This window comes from Meleagris gallopavo, chromosome 2 (genome assembly GCF_905368555.1).
Source record: "Meleagris gallopavo chromosome 2, MGAL_WU_HG_1.1, whole genome shotgun sequence".
Lineage (NCBI taxonomy): Eukaryota > Metazoa > Chordata > Aves > Galliformes > Phasianidae > Meleagris > Meleagris gallopavo.
Window position 1 is genome coordinate 47,366,713 of NC_139405.1, and position 21,450 is coordinate 47,388,162.

The 21,450-nt window shown below is 39.2% G+C and overlaps 1 protein-coding gene across 1 annotated transcript; it reads right to left on the reverse strand.

Annotated features, from left to right (window-relative positions):
• Positions 1-948: 948 nt before the first annotated feature.
• PPIL4 (peptidylprolyl isomerase like 4) lies at positions 949-21,305 on the reverse strand. Its single transcript, XM_085217006.1, has 13 exons — positions 21,153-21,305; positions 20,442-20,509; positions 20,287-20,351; positions 18,149-18,266; positions 16,888-17,030; positions 16,084-16,180; positions 14,542-14,658; positions 13,248-13,372; positions 10,474-10,540; positions 9,497-9,608; positions 8,168-8,264; positions 7,421-7,559; positions 949-2,389 (listed from the first exon to the last, which is right to left on the reverse strand). Exons 1-13 carry the CDS (start codon positions 21,220-21,222, stop codon positions 2,171-2,173), a joined length of 1,437 nt encoding a protein of 478 aa, XP_085073132.1. The 5' UTR covers positions 21,223-21,305; the 3' UTR covers positions 949-2,170.
• Between the last annotated feature and the right edge of the window lie 145 nt (positions 21,306-21,450).

The following is a 21,450-nucleotide window of genomic DNA, read 5'->3' on the forward strand; positions in this document are numbered from 1 at the left end:
TGCTGTTGAGTCATTTTTATCACCTTTCCTGAAAAGGGATTCTTGGGTATCCAGCAAGAATCCAGCTTTTTCATCAGTGAAGAACCTTTCTTTACTATGACTGTCACTTCTGAAAAACAGCAAGAACCTAATGTTCAGCACCTCCACTTCCCTCTCAACCTAGGTCAACGTTTTTCACATTAATAATGTGCCACCAAAAAAGAAGAACTGAGGACAACATGCCAGCACAAATGTCATTTCTTTAACAAAGCAGGAAGAACATGACAAAATGTACTGCCTCAGCAGCACTACTCCTAATGGCATCACGTCTTGGCCTTGTGAGGTTCTATGGAAACCCTCTATTGAAGGCAGAATTCTTGATGAGAACAGTGTGCAGAACTCAGCCCCAGGCCCCAACACGCTCCCAAGAGAAGGCTTCCATACAAGCCCCCAAATAACTTAGACACCGTTATGGAAACTGAATTTCTAGTTCCATGCTTTGGAATATATACAAGTTAGATAGGAGAGAATTAGCAAAGGCAGCCTCTTAAGCCAAATACACTTAATCTTTACAAACCAAAGGGAATACAGCTGTTTCTGGAAAGAATATTCCTATCTGTACATAATACACTTCAGTATCCTTGCTCAGTTTGGTCTGAATGCTGTAGGCATCTGGCCTGGCCAGCTTAGTCAGAATCTTCAGCCATACAGTAAAATTCGTTTGTCCCTTCAGCAGCAGCCTTCTCATAGGAGTTTGTTGGTCTGAAGTCCACTTTCTGCATACAGTGCATTCAAATGCACTCATCAAGCAGAGTAAAACTGCTCCTGGCCTCCAGGGCAGACCAACTCTTCTTGTCCACCAAGTATTTTAGAGGTTGGTTTTGTACTTCAAATCAAGTTCCAATGAGATGTACCCACCTACAAAAACTTATTACACACCTACTACAGAATCAGACACCACAGCAAAACCACAACCACAAAAGTTAAATTTATTCACCAGACCAGACTCCTCCGAGTCATCACAAATTTTATGGAGGAAGAAATGCTGAATGCTGCAACCTTAGCTGCTCTTTCCCTCTTATCAGCACAAGATCTTACTCTGGAGAGGAAGAGGCGAGCATGCACGTTCTTAAAATGTAAGCAAACTGAATAATACTGTTTAAATGTCCAGATCTTGTACACTGGAATAAACTGGACATTTAAAAGCCTGCTGACTTTCAGTAAGACCCAGACTCTGATAACAATACCTGCATTCCTTTGTAGATTAAGATTTATTAACTGATACACTTCTGCCACAAAATCTGAAAATTAATCCCATCTTGGCTTTGGCAAGTGCAGTGCAAGTTACAAATTCTGCCTTCCTGCCAATGATCACTTTCTTCTTTCTTATCCCCTCAGCATAACTTGCCTGATGTCACAACAGCTGGATGTCCTGACACAACAGAGCTCAAGATCTTTAACACTGACTGCAGCTGTGCCAAGTAGCAAGTGAACCTTATGTTTTGAGAGGCATTTTCCAATAATGCCACACAGCCAAGGGATCTATGTAACAAAAGAGCAAGTTAAGTGCAAACGATTTAGCACAGCACAGCACTTCCTTTACCCTTGCAAGCAGCAGTGCAGCACTTCAATGCCTTTAAGCACTACTGCACAGTTCTCAGCAAGTGAGAGCTGTCAGGACTAAGGCAACCCATAGCTCTTCATTTTAAAAGAAGGAAACAGAGCTCTGAGCACTCACGCAAATGGTATCAGATCACTTTTTAGAGGGAGTGTGCACATAACATTTTTGACTCCCAGGTCCTCTATCATACTCCTTTAGCACAGCATCTGAGAGTGCTGAAGGACAAGTACATTCTCCTCGCAGAAAGGAAGCATGTACTGCAACCCCTTCAGTAGGCAATTCACTTGATAGCACGTGTTTACATTTCCAAAAAGCTTTAGACAACATTCCTTATTGGAGACTCAAATCATTATACTAATGTTAAACATTTTATTTAAAAAAAAAAAAAAAAAAAAAAACACTTTTAGGAATCAAGCCTTACTCCAAGTCATACACTGGGAATTCAAAGAATTATAAGGCCAAACAGCTGACAGAACGTAGCTGCTTTGAACTTGCACGGTCATATGACAGTATGCTGTAAATGCAGGAAGAAAACACTATTTTAGTTCCCTCATATCTCCTGCTCCTCCATCATCTGTACTTAGACCTTTCTTTGTCTTTTGATTTCTTAGGACTTCTGCTTCTGTCTCTCTTTTTATCCCAGTCCCTTATTCGGACATCTTCTCTGTATTTGTCTTTATGCTTGCTGTAACTTCTCTCTTGAGATCGGCTGCGACTCCGATGCCTGTCTTTCTTCTCACTCTTCATCTTCTCTCTACAGCGTTCTCCTTCATGTTTTCGATCAGCATCCTGTAAAAGGAATTGGATGGACATGCAGTTACAGTCAGAAGTGGAAAAGAATACAAAGGCGTGAGAAGAGCTTGAAAGAGTCAAGAATGGTTGGTTCCATAACAGTCTAAGGCCGATTCTACGTGAAACAGATTCACGCATACACACACCTGCTTTGCTTGCAGCAATAGGTGAATTGTACAAAATCACTGACACAGCATACTAGAGTAAAGGAAGGAGAAATGGATTCATTACTCAGATTGTGAAATGCCACACTGATAGATTTATGACACACAACATGCTGGAACAACTATGTGCTAACACCATCACCCATACGGGCCCCAGCTGCACAGCAGTTTAGAACAAGATCCTTCTGAAAGTCACCATTTCACCTGGAAAGTCACAGAACTCAGAACATTTTCTTACTAAAAACACTGAGTTTTAACACGTGTTTAACATCCTGACATTTTTAAGTACCGCTAGAAACTATTTTGTTCTTAGTATTCAATTAAGATATTCAGGAAGACAAAAATACAGGAGGCAGTTTCCAAATCCTGCAGGAATATACATATAGAACTTGGCATTAAGAAGGCAGTGGCCACTTCTGAAGGTAATACTTCCTGACAGTTTTGTACCAACACGTACTCTGGTAAGTATAGATCATATTTAGTGGGGTTGTAGTATATTTTACGAGTTAGGAGAAACGCTTGCACCAAATATATCATATTTCTTTCTTAATTTTAGTTTTCATTTTTCTAAATATGTGCAGTGACATTTACTATAGTGTATGGCTAAAACCTAAATCACATTCACAAACAAGCAAATTTTTTTTAATTTCAAAGAAAAGTGGAAACTCTCCTCCAAGCAACCTTTTATCCAGAAAGGCAGAGACCAGCACAATCCCCAGTGCAACTCCCAAGAGCAAATGCTGTCTTCAGGATTATGCAGATAATGCTGAAATTCTACAGTTGCAATAAGAAATACAAAACCCCAGGACCAACACACACACACACACACGGATACAGATTTGATCTTTACATACATAACCAAAAATTTCTGCTGCTGCTGAATACAGTAATCTCAGTGGTAGTGAAATGCTTATTCTACACCTTTACTGTTGACCTCTATTTCAGTACATTTTTAGAATCTGAATAAACAAAAATAAAGAGTGTTGTTGATTCCAGTTACTTATAAGAGGTTTGCTCATTCACCCTCAGAATTATGCACAACTTCCCTTTAACTATTTTATCAAATATGTTACTAACGAACCCCAAATCCTTGGTTTCCATGTTTGAACAGGAAATTGGGTTCTATGTCTCTCTGTGTCAAGGACTGAGTGAACATCAGGAGGCAAACCCCCCAGCTGTGAAGCAGAATGGACCAAGACAAAAATACTGGCCAGTAAAGCAGGTGGGGGGCACAGTGCCCTGCTATCTTCGGGGTGCTTTGTTGCTGAGGGAGAACACAAGGGGAATCGGGAAAAAAACAGAACAACTCTCAGTACAAAATCTACAAAGCCAACATCAGAGAGAGGCTGCTGGCCCAGCTAGAAGCAGAACTCCTCATTTACAAGGGGAAAGGCTAGTGAAGACTTGAATGTAATGACAAATGGCCTGCTTTGAACGTAGAAAAGGGCAACTTGCTGAAAGGATTAAAAAAAGTCACGTGAGCATGGAGCCAGATAAGCGCAACGATCTTCCAAAAAGCATTTGAGGCAAAGGTGTACAGGACATGTCTGAAGCTGCAAGTGCCACAAAAAGGTTGGCATGGCAGATAATACCACCACAGACTAAAGAAACAATATAACAACTTGAATTAACAGGATGAATTGCATCTTAGTTCTCAAAAAATTAGTTATATTTCTCCTTAACTAACATTTTACCTTTTTCAATTCTCTGGCATACAAAATGTTAAGTCTTCAAAACATTACATTGATAGAAGTAGTAACAGTATTTGAAATTGAATCCTTTATGCACTACCCAAGTCAGAAAAATGCTGTTTTCCTGTTGAAAGCAGGAGACTACTACTTAGAAACAGATTTTTTTTCTTACTGCTGAAGTCCAGGTTTCCCAATGCAGGATCACTGCCTCTGATCTGCCAACAAATAAGCCATGATCCAGTACTGTGTTGGTGAGCACATGCGGAAGGAGTTATTAAAAGAGGGAAAGAAGCTTCCCTGGAAGTCATGACTGACTTTGCCAGAAGTAGTAATGTGCTGAATGTAAACCAGTCTGAAATACCATGACTACAAGCACAGATTAAAAATAGGCCATCTCTATGTACATAAAGCACACTGATGAAAGGTTAAAAGGATCAAACAAATAGAGACGGCCTTTCAATAAGGAGATCTTGATCAAACCTTATCAAACACTGTCCAATAAGCAGTCAGAGCAGGAGATTAAAAGCAGAAAGATCAATATATTTTTGCTAAAATGACAAGCTGCAGAAATCTGAAATTCAGAGAGCCTATGTCAAACAGAAATCCATCAGATGTGCTGTACTCCTCCACAGACCCAGAAAGCTGCTAAGGGTACAAAGTCACAATGTGGATCTCAAGCAGAAGCAATCAAAATACTCTGCCAAATCCTATTCTCAAACCCACACACTGATGCAGCCTCTTGCTCCAGACCCACATCCTGTTGCCTACTAAAAGCAGCCACAAGACCCTACCTCTTCAGCCCTCTGGAATCAAATCAAACAGCACAGGGTTCAAAAATATCTTCTTAACATTCAGCTCCGAGGCTGAACATTCAGGAAACCGGTGTCAAACTAAGAAAAGGGATGAGTCAAAATACACTAAAGAAAAAAAAAAAAAAAAAGTAAGAGAACAGAAAAACAACTCTACATCACGGAAACTATTCAGAAAATAAAAGTCCCTTTTCTTCAGTCATAGCTGGAGTTGGTAGCACCAGCTTCAATTTCAGTTGCCAGAACTTTCTATTACTGGACTCTGCTCTCTGTCAGTTAAAACCTCTGCAATACTAAGGGTTCAGGACAGAAGTCTGTACGTGATGCATAATCATTATGATCTTTAGCAACTGATTGTGTTAGGTTAGCTGTTGTTTTAAAGTTTTTACCTCAAATGCCTCTCCTACTTCTAAAATAGCTTTAAGGGAAAACAGTTTGCTTATACTAAATACGCTACCATTGATCCAAAAAGTTCCATACTGTTTTGCTTTGTGCAGGCCTCAGACACTGCCTCAAGAACACATCTCCCTCCCTGGTTCTTGTAAGAGTTCCCCAGATTAAGACTCAATTATAAACTTATATATATATATATACACACACACACAATATATATATAGTATATTCTAAGTATGATTTGTCAGCTAAGCTGCTAGCAAAGTTTACCTGAAAAGGGTCACATTCAAATCACTCACAGATACTCTGTGTGGAACTAAATACACAAAACTCATTTGTACAAGAGCAGGCATGTCCAACCTGCAGCCATCATGGCAGCAGCTCTTCCCTCAGCACCAACTGAACATTGCAGTGCTATTAACCCTGCCTGGGCAGAATCCCACAGGGCACTGCCTCAAGTGATGGCAAATAAGTTTATGCATTGTGATGCACTGGCTAAACATGACCCTGTGAACAATGAAAAATACGCAGTTGTACTTTTTGTTTAGATAAAGGAATTTGAGTACAGGTTTCAAGATTGCCAAAAAATCATCGATTTCTTTATTTGCAACTCCACTTGAAGTCAACGTGCCAATTCTCAAATGGAATGTACTGAGTTACAGTTATAAATTTGATCATGAATTTGAACACTTACTGAATGTTTGTAGAGACAAAATTGAATGTGAGCACAGTGAAGAGACATCTGAATGATTTTTAAATGTTCTCTGCTGATAACAAATGACCAGCCAGTTCTGTATGTGTATTTTCTGAACCTTCAAGTGCAACTCTTACATGCAAAAATATTTGTTGCAAGAATGTTGAAAACACATTGTGAATCAGCCACAAAGACCAGAGGAAGTCCAAAACAACATGAAGGCAGACCCCTTGCAAAAATTCTATGCTCCAGACTTATCTGACCAGATCCTTCCTCATCCAAAGGATCCCAGTCCAGTTAGTACACAAGCAGTAATTAGAAGACTAATATCACCAGTGAGCAATAGGCCAAAGGAGTGGCAATGAAAAGTGACAAAACACCACCAGTGTTTGTGAGAAAATTTTTTTTTTAGAATCACAGCAAGAAGTGATGCAACAACAGAATTACGTATGCTCTCTGTACACAAAACAGTACTCAAAATACATGCCAGGATGATTCTTTTACTGTAGCTGCAACCTTATCACTTTCTGCAAAGTTGCTTGAAGACAGCTTTGTTCTCACGCAAAATCTGCATTGTTAAAATATTGGATGCTTATATTTTCTGCATAGCTTACCTCTACATAATGTTCAAATTTCAAGAGTAGTTGACCCTTCATTCAGTTCCCATGAAAGATCAGCATATTGACTATGTCAGGTTCAGAAAAATGTGAAAATGCTGACCGCAGAGGCTGCAGAGAAATGACTGAATGGCAGAACCACTGCCTTCTCACAGCCTTCCCCACAGCCTGCCTTACAGCACTGTATGCTAGTACAATCTGGATCCAAGCAAACAGGCATACAAATTTTACACAACTTAAAAAAAAAAATAAAAATAAAATAAACAGACAATGCAAAGAGACTGTCTTTCTGATTCCACATGGGAGAAAGCCAACACCCAAAGTTTTGGCAAGAATATCGGAAATTATGGTTTATAACTGGGAATAGCAGGTTCAAAATGCTGAAGATCTTCCACCCTTTGAGAGGCCACATTGCCTCTTAGTCTGAGTGGCTTTTTGCCAAGGCATCCATGCCTCGCTTCCAAAGTCCAGAAAGACCCAGGAACGCTTCACAATCAGATACTGACATTAGCCTTCTGTACATTCACAGCTGCTGTACTTTGTGGAACTTTGCACACAGGGTCCTCAGTTGTAAATCAGACTACTTTTCTTCCTGGCTTCTCTTAATAGAGCAACAAACTGATATGAAGTTAAATCATTAATTCAAGAAGAGATAAGTACCTTGTATTTTTTGGTCCTCTTGTCATCTTCTTCATCTTCAGAGCGGTAGTGCTTTTTCTTCTTCTGTTTTTTAGCCAAGTGTGACTGACTTGTTTGAGATTCTTCTTCTTCCTCATCAAGCACAAGGTCATACTTGGTACTGATTGTATTGGTTAAGAACAGATTTGTTACTTAATAAATATAAGAACAGAGAAGTTCATAAAGGAAACAAACCCCAACTTACCAGACAGGGTTTACCAAAACATACAGGTATGAAAAATTCAACTGTTCCAAAACAACTGAATCTTATCCTGATAAACTGTACAGCCAGATCTCAGTTTTTTATTTTTTTCCTATCTGTGGATCTCTGAACAAGTTACAGTTTTCTGCTTTCTGTTTCCACCACAAGGAAAACAGGGTCGCAAAACATCATTTCGTTACCGCTCTTCTTTCACTGTGGATACAGCAGATCCCATGCAAAACCAAACATCTCTGTTATGCCTTATGCCACTCTATGGCTCTACATAGGAAACAATAATTACTTGAATAAAACACAAAAGTGAAACAGCATATTCTGATTTCATTAAATTCACACAAGTCATCATATGAAACAGGCAAAATGCTTAATTCCATCTCAAAAGTGAGATGGTTATATGAAGTGGTAGCAAAAACACCCAGATGGCAAGCTTTAATAATATGAAATCTTTCCCAGTCTGCTTTCATAAGCTCTCCTTGGCATAAAAAATGCCTCTGACTGAAAAAGGATACTCCTGCTTTGGTTTCACCTTCTCTTTTAGAGCAAATTTTGAAGGCTTATCACGTTCCTTTTCATACTCTTTGAAATCATCCTTGGTGTACTGCCCACCTGTTGGCAGAAAAAAGATCAGTTGGCAGAACTAAAAAGAAAAAAAAAAATCAACAAGAGTCACACCTACCACTGCATTCCATTTATGAGTTTGAGGGCTCTTCGTAGCCCTGCAGAGATTCATAATTCCAGAAGCAATACTGACATCTGAATGTCAGAGTAAAAGTGTGTAGTACAAGTCATGACTCTGTGCTTCTCTTGCTTGCAGATCTCATTAAAAAGCATATGGCTTTCTCTTCACTCATGTACAGTGGAGATGAAATATGAACATTATCACAAAGCAGGACTTAAAAACTGCTTCAGTCCCTCTTTCTCTACAGGATCTACGTCACACTACTTAGAATTCCTAAAGACTACCCTCATTATTAAATGACTTTCTACTCCCACGTGCACAAGGGAAATCTCTGAGAGCTGCAGGTCTCCATCTGAATTCACAAGCTATCCAAAAAGTGTTATGACTGGATTTAAGAGGGACATCACAGGCTTTTCTGTCCATTCACTTGGCAACAGCAGCTCACAGACCAAGATACTATTTCATAGCAGCGTGCTGCCACCTCCCGGTCATACCTGAAACCGCGCTGTTGCCCGGCTAGGTCAGAAACAGCAACCGAAGGGGAACGACAGCACTTTGCCTAGGTCATTCTATGGGTACCAGATAAGCCCAACAAAATGACAGTACAGTTTAGCTTTCCAATATTGAGGAAAATTTAGATCTACGTTGGAAAAAAATTCCGTGTAATTCAGTTAATAAAGGCCACACAAGCTATACAATAAGGTTGGCCTACAGAGGAGATAACCCTAGCCTAAATATTCACTTTTTGTCCTATATCTCAATTGCTATACATTGAATAATGAAAAGTACTCAGAAAGTAACAATGTATTGTTATGCTATGTTGCTGTAAGCATCCAAAGGCGTCACTTCCAAAGTTTGAGATGGAGAGCTCATGATTAACTGGCAAAAATCTATCTGGTAAAAGACAATCTATGGTCTTTTTTTCTTTCTGACCTACCCAGTTAAAGTAGCAGTAGGAAACCCTTCCACTCTTCCTTATGGAAGAAGTGAAGAGAAGAGCTAGACACTTTGTTGCTCTGTGTTCCTGTGCTGCCAGGAAATTCACATCCCCAAAAATGAGATGATTTAAGCTCTTAATTGCTTCTCTTTACATAATATACTTCAGTTCAGAAGTCACAGCTTATTAAATTAGGAGCCAAAGAATCACAAGGGTACCTACCTTTCCCTTTCCACTTAATCTTTGCAACAGATTGGCTGAAATCCACATGTATCCGTCTGTCATCTATCAGCACGTTGTCCATTTTGAAATAGGCTTTCTCACAGTCTTCCTCCTGATATTAACATTTCCAGAAAATGTACACTCGTGACCATTTCATAACAGTATTCACTGAAGAGCTCAAACACAAACTCAACTGCTTACTGGTACACGTTTTCCAAACAACATTCCACAGAGTATTTTTCTAAAATTGTCCAAACCACAGCAGTTTTTGCATTGTATCATTTCAAAAGAAATAATTATGCTTTGTCCCAATGTAAACATTCTAAATTCCATCTTTTTTTTCCATTTTACTTCACCAGTTTAAAAAGTGTATGTAATATTTAGAGAAAAAAAGGAAGTAAGGGACAACAACGTAGGTAACAGAAGTTCTATTTTAAGTACACAAGTAGGCTAAAGAAGAGTCTTCTGACTTTTCCAGTGCTGTCTAGTTTTCCTCACAGATTAGAGTCTATCAGAAAGTCTCTGTAAAGAAGTTATACATCATAAAGAAAACTTCTATCAATAACACTGTAAGAGCAGCTTAAAGCTGACGATTTATAAATTGAACATAGGGTACAGTACTGCAGACACAAATCTATTATCTTCAATTCTTTCTCCTCTCTTTATGCAGTACTCCTCCATTTTCTCCCAGCATTCCCTTCTTTTACTCTTCAAAACTGTTACAAAGCATGCTCTGGGAAATAAAAAGACCTACTCCAAATCCACTAACTTCAAGGCAGGCTAAATATCCATTGGTATTGCTAGGTTGAATCAAGACTTTGGCCTGCCTTAGGACCTACAATTTCTGTAACTAAGTCAGTAAGAGAAAATGTTAGGTACCCCACACTTGAGGATTTTACTGTTCTTCTTTAATGGAAGTATACTGAAAATGAACTTGCATAAGCAAAATCTACAGACAGCATAATTAAAAACCATACCTTTTCAAACTCAATGAAAGCATAACAAAGAGATTCACCAGTCTTCCAGTCTCGAATCACTTCGCAGCTGAAAAATTGTCATGAAATTAAAACGTCAGTGCTTCTGGAGCACAAAGCATAGGACAGGCAGGCATTGATTAAAAGGAAGAATAACAGTTAAAATATAAAAGGGAAAAAAAAAAACAACAGGTCTAAAAGGTATTATAACAGTTGATTCTGGTAAGGCGGTAGTGTTTTTGCACAGAGAAAGTACATGTGACATTAACCAATTGAGTAACTACTACACTTAACTCACAAGTCCTTAACTTGAAATGTGAAATAAGAATGAATTGTAGAGCTAGGGATGAAATTCTGATGAAATATAATTCTTTTTCAACATTACTGCTGGTGATCAAGTCTTTTGCATTTCACTAATGGAAGAAAATGAACCTCACATTCTGGTTTTAGAAAGGAAAGGGAAAGTTTAAATAAATATTGTGACAAATTTCTCCTTTTAGAGGGTAGCTCATTAGCATCCATTTTATCAGGAAGCTCACTGAGCGAAAATACGAAGCCTAAACTATTGGATTAGGAAATGCAAAATGGGAATAATTATAGCATTGCATAAATACTGCCAAACTCTCGCCTATAATGTGAGAATTTTGGTCACAAAGTTTGAAACAGTCAACGAGTACAGTAAATGGGATATCAGTGTGAGACTTGAATGTCCTTCATCTGCACTGAGCAACTAACATACTAGGATTTAACACACAATCCACAAGATGGTCAAGATGAGAAAAAGGAGAAAAGACTACTCAGACAAACCATATGAATTCTTTGCAGCAGCCATTAATTGAGAAGAAAATATCCCTCCAGGGATACCTGCACCCTCTTCTTCCCTAAAGTGCCTGTATACTAATGCATGCAGCATGAGAATTAAACAGGAGGCACTAGCGATCTGTATGAGGTCACAGAGCAAGATCTTACTGTGATCGTGAAGACGTGGAAGGACAGCTTGCATAATGCTGCCATGGATGGCTATTCCCTTTTTAGGAAAGTCGTGCCAGTGAGGCAATGCAGCAGAGCTGCTCTTTATGTGAGAGAGCAACTAGAATGTATCAAGCTCCACCTGAGGGTAACTGATGACCCAAAGGAGAGCTTGTTGCTGAGAATTAGGAGGCAGTCTGTGATTTGTGAAAGCAGGACATGTGCAATATCCCTTCTCTTTGTGGATTATTCAGAGGATCTATTTGAAAGTGGAAGGACTGCAGAACAGTTTATTAAACAAACCGATAGAAAAAAAACTGTAAAAAGTCTCTAGGGCATCCAGAAATTATGCTCCAGTTGTAAGGATAGCAATGCCGTGCCAATTTCTCACATTCATCCTACAGGGTCTAGTGAAGGATCTGGTGGTCTGCAGGTCTGCATGCCTGCTGTCAGTCCAGCACAAACTAGCAGAAAAGGAACAAGACTGACTTGGTGAGCATCTGAATAAATAGGACCTACTCGAGACCTCAATACACCTAACTAAAGTTCTTTAAAAGGGGTGTGCTAGTGATACTCTTTTGAAATCTCTCTGGAAATTCTAATAAATTCCTGCAACAAAGCTTTTGGGGGAAACTAAGCAATAACAGCACACGGGATGACTGTACTAATAAGCAAGTGCAAGACATAGTAAATAGTCATTCTCTCTTAAGAAAGTAAGGAGGTCACTCATGGAGTTTGCTGATAATATTAAATAGTTCAAGACAAAAAAAAATGCAAAGTTCCTAGGAGTCTAACTGAACAACTAAGTAAAAACTGACCATCAGTGCAGATAAATACAGTCAGATGAGCATGGGAGGGGGAAAATCCTACTTGTGCCTTGTGAAAAACGATAGAACCTGAGCTGACAATTACAACTGATTAAAGAGAAAGACTCTAAAATTTGTATGATTTTTTTTGTGAAATCAACACGGCGAAAACAGCCCAGGTTTTAAAGCATTCACAGCCCCAGGAGTAATTAGAAAACGTACTGAAAACAAAGTGGAGAATATCACTGTGCCACTAGAACTCTGTAATTTCTTTAATGCTGTAAGCAGTTCTAGTCCTCTCACCTTGAGGTGAAAACAGAAGAATAGAAAAAAGTTGAGAAAAGGGAAACAAGGTAAGGAAAATTCCTCTACAAAGTATGTAGACTTGTACACCTAGCCAGAAAAAAAAAGATGATTTGGGATTATATACATTAGAGAGTTGTAGGAAAGTAGGTTTCACTGCCCATCTTTTTTTTTTTTTTTTTTTTTTTTTTTTTCCTCACACCAACTTAAGAGGAAATCAACTGCATCTACTAGGAGCCAGGCTTGAAACTGAAGAAGACAACAGGTACAGGGAACACTTTAAGACAGAACGTACTGGGTGCTACAAATGTGTACTGCTTTATCCAAAACTGTACAAATTCTCACCAAAAAAAACAAAAAAGCCAAAAAAAAACAGAACAACCCCACCCAGTGACTACATCTAGCTTATGTAGTGGCTGAACTGCAAACTACTGAAAGGAGGGAAAGGGTGGAGGACTGGGGAAAGTCCCATATTTGTCTCATTTGCTCCTGTACTTCCCCTAGGTGTTCACTTAAAGCTACTGTGGGGACAGGATATTCAGCTGGTGAGATGTGACTTTGTATCACCACTGCTGCGGTCTGACAGCGGGTAAATTACTAGACACACCACAATAACTACTTAACAGCTAAAGCTAAGTAACACTGACGGCATCATGTTCAGTTTTAAGAAAGCATTCTGTTTCACATTACAATAATTACCTTTTAATTGGACCGAATCGTGAAAATATTATCTCTAGGTCTTCATCTGTGGTCACGGGATTCAGTTTACAAACAAACAGCACATTTTCTGGTGGCTTGACTTCTGCGTCTGGTAAGTCTCCTACCTGTGGGGGTCAGAAATAGGCTTTCATCATTTCTGTCCATAAATTTTAGTTCATCTAGCTTAATAAGGATGAGAAATTAAAATCACACAACTTTGTTCAGAAAGGCAGAAGGGAGCCAGCACTCACACCTGCTTAGAGGCAACACTTGCTTACAGTGCACACAACTTTGATGTATGCAACCTCCGGTCAAAATTCCCACATCAAAACCAGCAATCTAAGTTCCAGAGGAAAATACAAATAATCACAACATCTCCCACTGAATTACAGCACGTCTTTAAAAACTTGAATGAAAGACAACTGATAATAAATTACTTATCTCTATTTCACTTAATATGCTAATAAAAAGGTAAACGTACACTTGTTAGATAAGCAAAATAACACAAGTAAGGAACATATTTCAGAAAATAGCTTAAGCACACAACGGTGCCAGAGAAGTTTTGACCATTTTGACAAAGGAACAATGAAACAAACAGCTGCAAGTTTTTAGGTTTGTCTTTTAAATCAGCGAAACTGGCAGTACACTACATTTTTTTAAATCTCTTCAGCTTATATAACATTGCTCCCTACTGCAGACTATCCAGCAATACCCATTATCACATTGGTTCACATTTCTCCTTGCCTTTTTTTTTTTTTTTTAATTTTAAAGACAGCTTTATCCAGAAAATACATCAGTGGCCCAATGCTGATGCAAAACAAGAACACACGGCTGCAGATCACTGCAGTTAATGTTAAATTTCAGATAATCCCACAGAAGGAAGACAGCCATTACACACAGGATTAATGTAAACACCTATGAAGAGTTTATTTCAAGTTTGCTCAGCTCTCTCCCATGCAGGCTAAACCTTTTTTTGGGATTAAAGACATTCAGCAGCACATTATGTATGTTAAGTTTTAAAACTGGATGCACTCCTAACAAGTTTTTATAAAGCCTCCTCTTGGCCCTGAAAATGATATAGCACTGGGTTTAGTCAGAAAACCACTTCCTACAAGTCACAAATATCAAGTGCTCATGCTTACTTCTTTTCACTGTACCACAGACATGTAATAGCACAGATTCTGAGCCATGACATCATATCAGCAATTTCAAGATAAGTAGTACACAACTTTCTACACATAATACAACGAGCACATACAGAACACCAGAAAGGTAAAGAGAAAATGATGCTCACCATTTCCAGAAGAATTGCACGAGTTTTTGCCTCTTTTTCTGCCTGAACTTCTTCTATTTCATCTGCAGAGCGTCCTTTCATGTCATCAATTTCTTCATCTGCTCCTATTCTTCCACTCTGAAAAAATTAAAGAAAAAAACTAATTAAACTCCTGGCCAAAAATTCTCAATTTCCAAATATCACTCGGGTATCACTTTCTCCCCCCAAGACAAGAGAAATGCTCCAGCGATGTATCTCTGCAGAGCTGGTCTTTCCTTTTGTTCTCTCCACTCAGGTTAAAAAAGAAAAGATGCTACCCTCATGAGCTTCAGGCACCATAAACTACATACGAACTTCCAGGCTCAATTTGAACTGAACACAGTTTGGTCTTCTGAATTTCTTTACAACCCCACCTCATAATCAACAACACACCACAAATATCAGCTCATTTCTAATCTAGATAGCTCCTGCCAGAAATGAAAATAACAAACACCACAAATTTCTGTTGTGTCCTATAAGACCATATTATTAAAGATAATGTACTGCAACAACAGCAACAACATGTATCTGCACATCTACCACCAGCAAGATGTGAAGTTTAAGGTTTTCCCCTCATCTCTAGAACACTGCTGCTCCTACAAATACTTCACATACATCAAAAGCTGTATCTTCTGTCATGCTACAGGCAGGGGGAAACTAAGAGCAAGCTTTCAAATTTCTGCCAAGTTTGGCAGTGAGATGTGAAATTCCTTACACCGTTCAGCAAATGCGATGGTATGTGAGAGATTAAGCAGAGTACAGATGTACCTCAAAAGCCTAATTTCAATCTTGCAATTATATATCTATTAAGTTTAAAGACAAGCAGTATTCTCTCTGGTTAATGTATTCATTGCTTGAAAGAAACGTATCCATATAGAGAGATAGTATCACTTAGCAACTTTCGTAACTCTATGCTGTGACTAAGTTATTCACTACAGCTAAATTTCCAGCATGCTCCTTCTGCCTAAAGAAATACACCACAACAGTATGTATGCTCGGAGACATAAAAGAATGACCAAGAATGCTTACAATGAAATACAAACAGAACATTTCTCATATAAAAGGGAACCAACAACAAGCAATTTCATATTTAAAAATGTAGTCATATTTGTGTTCTACCAGAAAAGTGTACCAAAAAAAAAAAAAAAAAAAAAAAGTAACATCAGAGGTGAATATTCTGAATGTTGTGCTTAAATAGTCTTTAATTAGAAATCTGAAATACGGCTTTCCAAACTTATTCCACCACAGGACAGCAAATCACTCAAATAACTTCTTATCATTTTCTGACAGATTAAACAGATATTGGATTAAACACAGCAATATCCCCAAAAAGAAGACAAGCATTTCACGTATCAGAACTCAAGCTGGCGTAGTAGAAAAACATCTCTTATCCTCCTACGCTAAAGAATTTACAAAGTATTAAAGATACAGATTTTGACAAAGCCTGTGCTGGTGACTAACAGGGATCTACTTGTTTCATTCTTTCTCCCTGCTTTTCCCCAAGAAGCCATCACAAAGACTCACATCGAGCTGCTCCTTAGTAGGCTCTGGTGAGCGATCAGGAATAGGCAAGCCAGGTGGATCATCAAATGGATCATCCAGAATTACTGTATGATTTATCCTAGTAGAAAGCAACATCAAGGTCAGCACCAGTCACAAGCAAATAAAATTATCTTTACTCAAGTAAAAGGAAACCAGCCCTGGTGATTCTCAGCTACATCCCAAAAAGTCAAACATAGTATATGCTTGTTAATATTAAAACTGATGCTTCTGTAAAGGCAACAGATGCACATTTTCTTATTTTAGTATCTGTTTTTCTCAGAGAGTTATTTCCAGTCTATAGTCTAGTAAAGTCTAATATCAAGCAACATTTTACCTTTTTGCTGCTTCCTAATTTCTCCAACTACACAAAGAATTCACAAAAGAACCCAAAGGAATAAAACTGCTTAGAGCAACCACCGATTATTCTGGCGTCCATCACCAGTGTAGTGTCTTACAGTTTAGCTTGGACACTTCCATCCCTGTTCTGCAAGTTCACAGAGGTCTTAAACAACTCTATATAAAATGCAGAGTCCACATGAGAACAAGTCTGTACTGATTTACAGATTAATGGCTCATGACTCATATTAACTCATGACACGCTCCCATAATAAATACTAAGTTCCTTTTAGAAGAAATTCCTATTAAGACATGATTATAAAGCATTTTGCCAATAATATAAAGATAAAAGAATACAAGTCGCTTTGTATTGCTATATTAATTTAGTTTCCAAAAAGATAAATTTCTTAAATTATATTAATCAAGAAGTGAGGTTAAATGCAATCACACCTGATATCTTGATACGGGATAAAATCTTTATCCACAAAGGTTTCATTAATTGTCTTCAATACATCCATGCCTTCAGTCACTTCTCCAAATACTGTATGCACACCATCCAGATAATCCAGGTTTTCCCCTGTTGTAATAAGAAACTACAAAAGAAGATACAAAATCATCCACAGTAATTTATTTTCCTGAAATTTTTCTTTCCTCACAAAGCAGCTATGGTAATGCTAGTGGGAACTGCATTTATTGCCATATGCCTACATGCTAGCAAACTGCACTCTTAACTACAAATACAAATGCCATTGTTTCTAAAAACTATATAGCATTTTTCTTTTTCTTTTTCTTTTTTTTTACTTACAATGCATAGAAGCCGGAAAATTAACTCCATAGATTACAACAAGCTCTAGGTGGAATAGAACTGCAGGGTTTTGTTTTTTTTTTTAAGTTGTTCTTTGATCATGTAAAAAAAAAAATCATTTTTCAATTCAAACATATGAATGCTTCATGTGAGGCATTTTAACCCATAAAAGTGACAATGCATCCAAAATAATTATTCAGAAATAGTATTACATGAGATAGGGCTTTAAACACATCTACAGCAAAAGCTTTGCACAGATGAACTGGAAACAACACCACTTTCAAAAACTGTTTTATAATAATTTTGGCAAGGATATTAAAGCTTGCATTAATACAATATAGTCATACAAACAAATTCTGAATTCAGTTTCCAAGTTAAGATGGAACATTTAACTAAAGGTTTTTTTCCTGCCCACTCCATACTATCATTTACTAAATCATATAACGTTATTAACAAAAGTGAACAAACAGAAGGGAAAAAAATACAGAATTAAGTTCTAACAACATTTATCAAATCTTTCTAGGACAGGATTTGAAGCCGAGCATTTCAACCTCTTCTCAGTAATCAAATAACTATTGGCACCTGGAACACAATGAAAAATACTCATCTATGGCCCTTTTTGCACAGGCCTTTTGACCACATTATGCCCCCTCCTGGAGGCATTGAAGGCCAGCTGGATGGGGCTGCGAGCAACCTGGTCTAGAGGGACGTGTCTGCCTACAGCAGGGGGTTGGAACTAAGTCATCTCAAAGGACCCTTCCAACCCAAACTACTCCATGATTCTGTGATCCTATAAAACGATGCTGTTGAGATGACAACACTGTTGTCAACGTTGCAAATTCAAGGAATTTTCATTTTCCTTACTTAGATGAGTACCAAGACTTACTCCCAACCCTGCACGCTGACCTGTGATCCATGCATATCGCTGCCGTTGTTCACCATTGACACTGTTCCTTTTTTCTTGTGCTTAATTCTTGGCACTTTTTCTGCCTCAAAAAATCTAGCTTGATCACCGTACAGCTTACTGAAAATATATAATAAACACGTTATGAGGAGAATGAATTTTTAAAAGTGAGATAAGCAAACGTTGTAAAACAGAAAACTTTTCTTTTTTCTTTTGTTTTTAAATTGCCATTTGCTCTAGGGGAGATTTAGGTTGGACATTAGGAAGTACTTCTCTGAGAGAGTGGTCAGGCACTGGAACAGGCAGGGAGGTGGTGGAGTCACCATCTCTGGAGCTGTTCAAGAAATGTTTAGATGTTGAACTGGCATGGGTTAGTGGGGAAATATTGGTAAAAGGTAGACAGTTGGACTGGATGATCTCGGAGGTCTTTTCCAACCTTGGTGATTCTATGATTCTATCGATAAAACCAGAATTTACATTGTATCTGTGCATAGTTTTTAAGGACATGTACACTTATATAACTTACTACATATTACAGAAAACAGATTTTTTTTTCTGAAGCCTTTCACAGAGGTTTTCTGGAGGCTTGCTTATATGGTTCTATGCAGCGTATAACATTTTTCTAGGGCAAGAAGGGAATGCATGTTTCGATAAGAAGTTTCCATCAAAATAAATTAAGCCTACGCTGTAAAACCATAACATTTTATGCTTCACATTTCTCTTCCACAACAAACAGAAAGCCATTAAATCTGCCTGTATGCTCAGTTCACCATACACACAGAACTATACAAAGTACCTTAACATACACAGCAAATCATTAAAACCTTTTCCATTTTTGAAGTCTATTCTTGACTTTTACCTCTCTCCATAATTGACAGAGAAGTGATCGATATACACATTTGTCCAAATTTAAGGAATAACATTGCATTTGAAGTAATTTTGCTAAACGGCTGTAAGTCTTTATGAAGAGAATATTCAAATTAAAGTTTCCTTGCAACAGTTTCCAGGGTAGCAAGAACAGAAATGTCAATTCTGTGGACTTCAATAGGAGTGAACGCTGCCATTCTCCATGCTAGCAGCAGGGCAGTATCCACCATTCCCTCAACACAGTTCTTCCCCACCTGCTGCACTAATGGGCCAAACTTCATCTACCCAGAAACAGCTTATGCCTAGTAAGCATATGCACCCAGACTTGCATCTGCTTAGCACAATTAAACTGCTTCCAAGATCACGACAGATTCACATGCTCAAAGTTTTCTATTTAAAGGCTCTGACAGGTCAGACTTAGAGAAGTCAATGCTAGTCTAGCAACACTAACTCTGTTCAAACTGAGCTATTTATCTCAGTATACTGTGTTCTCCACCAACTCAGGTTTTCAGTTCTACTCTGCAATTTTCATTCTATTTTTAACAGCAATTTCAAATGAATCCTTTAAACTCCTAAAGAAATCCTTGGCAGCTCCGCCTACAGCAGAGGCCTGGAGCTTGATGATCTTTAATGTCCCTTCAACCTAAGATATTCTATGAAAATAACATACAGAACACACATATTTTGCCAAGTTCCACCTATGTGAATTTCTTCAGCCTTTACATTCATGACCACTAATATTTTTAACAAGGAAACTGAGTTCCCAGTACACATTCAGCATGATTAAAATGAACTCAGGTAAGTTTTCAGGACAGCAGGATTGCTTAGAGTGTAAGAATGCACAGGGGAAATGAAGAACAGTCTGTGTTCTCCTCCTGCCCAGCTAAATACATTTTGTTACAAAAAATATATATATGTAGAAACAAACTACTAATGATTGTGTCCCCCAGAGAGCATCTAGTTATGGTTCTCATCTTACAGAACCAAACCTAGTTATCTGCTCACTCAGAAATGAATAGAAATTTATATACAGCATGTTATAACTTCACTTCTTAGGCCGAAGATAGAATGCTGTCCATAAAATATTTCTGAATGGTTAAAATCAGTGTAGGAACTAAAGACGTATTCAGCTATAGTAGCCAAAGAAGCTTATGCATCAACAATTTTACTTCTAAACAACAGTTCTGCCCCAAAAGAGCTGGAAACAATTAAAGTGCAACCTTTTGCTCTCATACCACCTTTCTGTTGATTAAACACCAGACATTTTACTTACCAAAATACAGATTCACCTCCACGGCCAGTTCCCATGGGATCACCCGTCTGTATGATAAAGTCTCTCTGTCACAAAGAAAAATACGTAAGATGCTGTCACGTTTGTGAATTCAGACAAACAAACAAAATACCACACCAAAAATTGAGAATACTCACCTGCACATTATAAATAAGACAGTAGTTGTAGTACTTGATTTTGCAGAGCTTCAGAAAATTCAGGCAAGCTGCAAGAAATGATACTAATATTTAATAAAGAAAACCCTGGGTCTAATAAGAATAGGCTTATGACTCAGTGCATACAAAGCTGCCTTTGGGGCAGGTGTGTGAAGACTTGGCAGCGTAGGGCTTATGAAGCACTGTCAGAGACATTGTAAGGTCTCCGTCATAGAGTTGCATATGCAGGAACACATTTCCCCTCCCCAGTTCCTTTAGAGCAGCCAGGAAAGAAGGCCACTGCTGCTTTTCGGTGCCAAACATTGTCACTGATCGATACTTTCAGTGTGTGTTACATGTATAAACACATCGTTACAGAGACAAACAAGCTTTCCAGCAACAGTCGGTGTTTGTAAATACAGAGACCCACGGGTACCACAGAACCTCTGACCCTCCTATGGACCCGGTTCCAGCACGGAGCTCCAAAGCCCGGGCTGAGCGCACTAGAGGAGGCCAGCGGCCTCAGCCCCTTCCCCACAGGGGATGCTGCCAGCCGAAGGGCGGCTACAACCCCGGGCGGCGCCACGGGCGCCAAATGGCGGCGTCGCGGAGCGCCCAGCACGGCGCTGCCCCAAGCACTGTCCCGGCCCCGCGGCCCGCCTCACCGCCACCCAACCCTCGGGCTCCCCCCGGTCCGGCCCGCCGCGCCCCTACCGCGGGGCCGCTCCTCCGTGTAGAGGTCGATCACCAGATCGCCCAGCGTGGTTTCCAGCAGCACAGCCATGGCCGCCTCCCGCTCCGCCGGCCCGACCCGACCCGGCCCTGCCCGCCGCGGGGACGCCCCCTACCGGCGCGGAGGAGGTCCCGTTCCGTGGGCTCTGCAGGGCGCCTGGGGTCAGCGGCGGGCTGGATCCCGTGCCGGCGGTACTGCGCTAGTGTGCGAGACATAGAGCCACCTCCGGCTTATTCCCAGCCTATGCACCGAGCGTGTGTTGATGGAAGGCTGTTTCTG

Bases quoted from the DNA above. Each gene is read 5' to 3' on its own strand.
- PPIL4 (XM_085217006.1), bottom strand. From the start codon at position 21,222: ATGGCTGTGCTGCTGGAAACCACGCTGGGCGATCTGGTGATCGACCTC. The intron at 18,267-20,286 runs GTAAGTAAAATG...ATATATTTTCAG, and splicing joins GGAGGTGAATCTGTATTTTG to TAAGCTGTACGGTGATCAAG. The intron at 9,609-10,473 runs GTATGGTTTTTA...TGTTAATATCAG, and splicing joins CTTTCATTGAGTTTGAAAAG to GAGGAAGACTGTGAGAAAGC.